Genomic DNA, 6,000 nt, shown 5'->3' with positions numbered 1-6,000 from the left:
CAGCCCTGCTCTCCCTATCCCAATCCCAGCAAGCAGAACACCGGGAACAACTCAGCTGCCTGGATATCCAAAGGAATCCATCCCACTCCCAAAGCTCCCCGAGCCTGTGCAGACAAGCCCGGAGAGCTTCACAGCAGCTGAGCCAGCGCAGCACGGAACGAGCCCGGAACGAGCTCGCCAACGGGAAGCTAAAAATAAACCCCCAGGAAAAAACAGCTTCGTTCCTTGACAAAGCTGCCGGTCAGCTCCGAGCGCGTCGGCTTCAGACAAAATGAAACAGGGAACGGATCCAATACTTCCCGCTTTTTGCCGGAGGGCCGAGCTCCCAGACGCACGGCGGGGAAAAAATAACAGGCCGGGCTGTCACAGCTCTGACGTCAGCGGGATCCGTAATTGTGTCTGTGGCGACAGGGCAACAAATTTTCCAGAAAATTTCCCCCATTCCGTGCAGAAATCGCATCCCCTCATCCTCTGCTTTTGTGGGGTCAGCAGCTGAGCGTACCCCTTTTTCCAGAGGATGGAAAAAACCCGCTCTGGCAAATCCCAACTCGCAGCCGTCCGGCTTTAAATCCCACACGGCCACGCTCGGCGCCGTGGGGGTTTCTCCCTCCCCACAGGGACACCAGTTCTCCTTGGATCATCACCACTTTCTCCCTGGATATTTCGCTGTCTCTGGCACTGCTCTGGAGCAGCCACGGATCACCGAGAGCCTTCCTCATGGAATGTCCTCCTCCTCCTCTTCCCGGTTATCCACGCGTGTCCGAGCCCTTGCCGCCGGCAAAGCTTCTGAAGGCTCCTGACAGAGTCATTTATTCCCGAAATGTCCCCGTCCCCGCTGGATTTCAGCCCCGCTTTTGATTGAAATCCTATTAAAAACAACAACGAGGTGGAAAAGGTCGGAGCTCCAGGCGCTCGCTGCTGCTTCGGCCAAGTCAAGCAGGCGCAGCTCCGGGAATGTGGCTTCCGAAACTCCGGAATTGTGGATGGCAGAGGACACCCACCTGCCCCGGGCTGGGCAGAGGTGAGGAAGGTGCTGCTAAGAAGCTTTAATTGGAAAATGGAATGGATTTTTCCTGATGGAAGTTTCCTGATAGAACTTCACCCCCATCTCCGAGAAGATCCCTGAGGAGAATCTGTGGATCTACAGAATCCACCTTCTCCTCCATGCTGGGAGAGACGGGGACCAAACCCTCCCCAAAACCAGGGATGGAGAGTTGGGAAGCGCCGGGAGGGATCCCCCACGGGCAGGCGGTGCCAGAGCAGCCCCGCTCCCTGCTGGGGTGAGAGGATGGTGGTGTGGACACCACCCCTGGAGATACCCAGGGATCTCCATCCCAACCATCCCATCTCCATCTCCATCCCGAGCTCCTGCCTGGAGTGGAGAGCTTGGAGCTCCCTTCCCGCCTCGGTCACTCCCTGGTTGTGTCACCTCAGAGGGACAACGGGAGTTTTAATCTCAATTCCTACTGCCAGCAAGGTCCTGCCTTCCAATCCTCACCTTCAGGTTTCCTCCTGGGAAGGGATCAAACTTGGGATTGCCTGGGATGGACAGAAGGAGCCGAGCCCGGTGTAAATAAATAAGCACAGAATTTATTTGCGTCCAGAAAAACCGCGCCCCATTCCCATGTAGAGCCAATAAAAGCTGGAAGTTGTGGTTTTCCCACCAGGCCGCTCTGAAGGGTCCCCAAATCCTGAACTTCCATCCCTCAACTGCAACCACAGGAGCCCATCCCGAGGATGCAGCGGGATTAACACCGGTGACGAGACACCTGGAGCATCCCCAAGCTCTCTGGGGGGAACACGATGACCCCAGAGGAGATGGATGCCCTAGTTCATAAAACCCTGGAATTGGGAGGGACCACCAGGATCACCAAATCCAACTCATGGCAGAAGTGAGTCCTTGGCAGTCCCTGGGCTTCATTCCCAGGATAAGCGTCACTCCCGGGAGAAGCGCTGTCTCCTTCCTGTTCTTCCCGGCCACGGGTGGGGCGATGATCTCCGGGAGCATCATTCCAGCCTTTTCACCATGTAGGGCCCTTCCAGCTCGTAGCCGATCTTGCGGTAGTAATTCCGGGTGCCGACACCTGCGAGGAGGAGAATGACAAGGTTTAATCCAGAAAAGCCAGGCCTGGGCAGGACAGGCACTTCCATGGAGGAATGGCGCTGGAAGGAGCTCGGCTCTCCAGAGCGGGGGCGTTTACTCGTTAGCATCTGAACTAATTACGGTGTTGTTCAGGCAGGAGCTGCAGCTGCTCCATCTACCCTGGATTGTGCCCCACATCCTTTGTCTTGGAAAGGCCGTGAGCTCCGAGGGGGAGAGGAACCAGCACGGGAACGGCGGAGAAATGGGAATTGTGAAAGCCCGAGGCCGGGCTGGAGAGGAGGCGGCGCAGCTGCGGGATCATTACCGGGAACTGAAGGGCCCTACAACCCCCCGGACCCGTTCCGGCAGCTCCCGGGAATGAGCTCAGCTCTGCTCCAGGTGCTCAAGTGGGCGCAATCCAATTTCCTCCTCGAGCAGGACGGCGCTGAACATTCTCCCAGAGCCTCTTCCCTGGCCTTCCTCTCTCTCCTGGAGGCCCCGTGGTGTCTGTGCCCACGGGACAGGTCCCGCTCTGCGTCCTTCCCCTCACCGCAGCTAATCCCTCACAGGTGCAGCCATTACTCATCGGGGAGGGAGGAGGGATTTGGGATCATCAGCGGCACAGGATAGAGAGGACTTGGCTCTCCAGCTCTCCTCTTTCCTCTAATCCCTCTCCAGCCTTCCTGGAAGCTTCTGGGCTTTCCAGGAATCGGCTGGAACAGGCAGGGAATGACCCTGGTAACCCTTCCTGCCCTCGCCCATGGCTGCTCGGACAGGTTTGGTTAAGATGACCCCCAGCTATTTCCTAAAGCCACGTTCCAGTAGTTCCTGAAGGGTTTAAGAGCCCAATAAATTCCCATCCAGCATCCCTGTGTTCCTGCCCATGGCAGGGGTTGGACTTGGATCATCTTTGAAGTCCCTTCCAACCCAAACCACTCTTGGATTCATCCTGTGACTCCAAAGGAGCTCTGGATCAATCTCAGGTATGGAAAAGGCACCCAAAACCCAGACCTGAAATGTCCTCGTGCCCTCCCCTTCCCCACCCCCCCCATTCCAGAAGCTGGGAAGAGCTTGGAAAACCACAAAGACCCCCAAACTGAGGAACACCTGAGCAAATTCCCTTCTAAGCAGCGGCAAAGCCCCTGTGACCTCACAGCAGAGCCTGGACCAAGAACACCCCAAAGGGACCCAAATTCACTCCACTTCTGGCACCTGAAACCAAGGAAATCCCACGTCCACCGCAAACACATCCAGCCCCATTTTCCCAATCCCTGCCTGGAAGGGTTGGGACCTCTGAGCTGAAACAAACCACCACCTTAATCACGACGTTGCCTAAAAAACATCCTCCGGTCCATCAGCAGAGAAGTTGGGGTCTGACGTGGATTTTGGCACTGGAAGATCATCCACAACCCCAACCGACCCGGATAAAAGGGCCAGTGACACCTCAAGCTGCAGGACAACCCTCTGGAAGCTGAAGGGCAACCAAAAAATTCAAGTGATGGTTTTAAAACCACCTCCATCAGAGTCCTTTAACAATTCCCCTTTCCCCTTTATCCCTGGGAAAAAGTGAGGGGTTTGAAGGACACATCTCCTGTCACTTCCATGAATCCCAGAGCTCTTAAGAGGCATTAATTGAGTGCCAGGTCTTCCTCTTTGGGTTCAAGCCATCACTGACACCGATGTGTCCCGGGGTTCCGAGTGTCTCCATCGTCATCCCAGCCCTTCATCCACAAAATGTCTTTCCCTGGAGATGCCCGAAGGAGGCTGTGACCCTGTGGGAAACCGGGACCTGCATCCCCATGGAGGGAGCAATTCCAGAGGCCAGAGCTGGAGAAGCAATGCCCAGGTCATGGAGCACACCTGGAAGGTCTCCCCAGAATGGGATCTCTTCCCAGATTTTTGCCGCTCTGATTTACCCCAAACACGCCCCAGAGCCGGTGGGACCTGTGCAGGCAGAATCCTTCCCGCTGCTCCAAGTCACACCCCCCGTGCATTCCAGGGAAAAGAAATCCTTCTGAAAATATCCCAAAAGAACTATCCCGCACGACTGGAGGAGTGAGACCAAAAGCTGGGCTTCCCAAGCCGGAACTGGCTGAATTCCTCATCCTGCAGCTTTAGGACAGGGATTCAACGGTAAATATTCCGTACCCCACCCTGAGGGAGCTCAGGCTGAGCTTGGCAGAGCAGGATTCATCCGGATCCAGATCCAGCTGAAGGACAGGGGCTCTGATCCCACCTGCCTGGATGGAAACCCATGGCCAGGAGCCAGGGGAGGCTTTTTGGAAGCGTCCCCTCACCACAATCTTCAGGTGATGCGTCCTGTGACAAGAGTGGCTTTAATCACCTTTTGGGAGCATCCGAATCGTGCTGAAAGCTGCTGACAACCCCCAAAACCCTGGACTTTGCATCCCAGAATTAATTCAATACATTTTTGAAGCCTGCCTGGAGCAGGGGACAGAGGGAAGCGGCTCAAGAACCAGGGATAAACACAGTGGTGGCCCCGAGGGACGGGCACGGCCCCTGGCCATAAATCCCCAAATCCATAAATCCCCAGCTCTGACTCAGCCCTGAACACCGACACGGCATCCGAGTATCCTCCACGATCCCTTCCCACGGCTCGCTAGGCACGGAACTGAGTGAAAATGAGATTGTTTTCAGCATCATTAACGACCTGCTAAGAGTTGATAAAATTTCCATGGCAGAGACTCGCGGAGACACACGAGGGACTTCATCTCCACGTCTTTCTCGGCAACGACGGGAATCTTCTCCCGGGATGCGGAGTGCGGGCGCATCCTGCTTCCTTCCCTCCTCCAAATATTCCAGGGATAACCTGCACCCTCAGCCGGCTGAGCTTTGCTCAATGCTTCAACCCGCTGAGGTGCCAGCTGTGGTTTTCCAGGGTTTTTTTTTGGGAGTAACCCCCTGGATCAGCGCTTTGCCTGTGGAAAAGGGAGCCTGGACAGGCCAGGTGGACACCTGGATCATCTGTAGGATATCTGTTGAGTAGGACTGTCCTTCGAGGGTGCTGGGAAAAGGATCAAACAGCAGGAGAGGAAGCAGTTTTTCCAGAGAAATCTGTGGCTTCCTCATCCCTGGAAATGTTCCAGGCCAGGCTGGACGGGACTTGGAGCACCCTGGGATAGCGGGAGGTGTCCCTGCCTAGGGAACTGGATGGGATTTCAGCTCCCTTCCCACCCAAACCATCCTGGGGTTCCATGGAAGGGCGATGCCGCATTCACCAAAACGCTACGGCTTTCACCCAGAATGAGCGGCGAGTCTCGAGCCAGCCACGGGAATTTGGGATGGCTTTGGGAATTTGGGATGGCCACGGGGATTCAGGATGGCCACAGCTGCTTCTCTTGGTACCAGCGGGGGGCCGTGTTGGTGCCGTACGAGGGCAAGGCTCTGCCGCAGCTGGAATTACACTTTTTATGGAGAAGGCACAACGGAGAAGGAAGCGACAAAAGCTTCGGCATTCCATGGACACGGATGGCACCGAGCCAGGCGGGAGGAGCGCAGGAGCCACGGGACAGAGCAGAAACCTCCCCGTTTTCAACCAGCAAGGCCAAGCAGGAAACCAGGAGCTCCGGGAGAACCTCCCTGGCCTCCCAGCACCCAGGAGGACTCGAAGGACATCACCGAGGGGACACAAAGGGGACGTTCCAGCCTCACGCGAGCCCTGGGTTGGTGACTTTGGAGTTCGACGTCACCGAGAGCGAGGAAACACAACCTGAGACGTTTTAGGGCTTTGTGAAAGTCCTGGCTTTGCTCTGCACCGAGCTCATGCTGACGCTTCCTGGCTGGCACACCAGCGGCTCGTTGTGGATCCCACTGGCGTCCCAAGCCTTGACTTCAAAGCGAAGCCGACGCTTGTGGAAATTCCGAGCTTTGTTTCGGAGCAAGACCTCGCTCCTCAA

General features: G+C 56.2%; 1 protein-coding gene across 2 annotated transcripts in view; it reads right to left on the bottom strand.

Annotated features, from left to right (window-relative positions):
- Nucleotides 1-1,590: 1,590 nt before the first annotated feature.
- The window catches only part of ELP3 (elongator acetyltransferase complex subunit 3), a 75,484-nt gene continuing 71,074 nt past the window's right edge, over nt 1,591-6,000 (bottom strand). For both annotated transcript variants that reach the window (XM_082302317.1, XM_082302318.1), the window contains one exon: nt 1,591-2,084. In XM_082302317.1, coding sequence (XP_082158443.1) covers nt 2,008-2,084 — 77 coding nt within the window. In that variant the 3' untranslated portion in view covers nt 1,591-2,007. The remainder of the gene's footprint in view (nt 2,085-6,000) is intronic.

Source organism: Coloeus monedula (genome assembly GCF_965178545.1).
Source record: "Coloeus monedula genome assembly, chromosome: 2".
In the NCBI taxonomy this organism is placed as follows: domain Eukaryota; kingdom Metazoa; phylum Chordata; class Aves; order Passeriformes; family Corvidae; genus Coloeus; species Coloeus monedula.
Note: the sequence above shows the minus strand (reverse complement) of the source record. Positions and strands in the feature narration are given on the sequence as shown.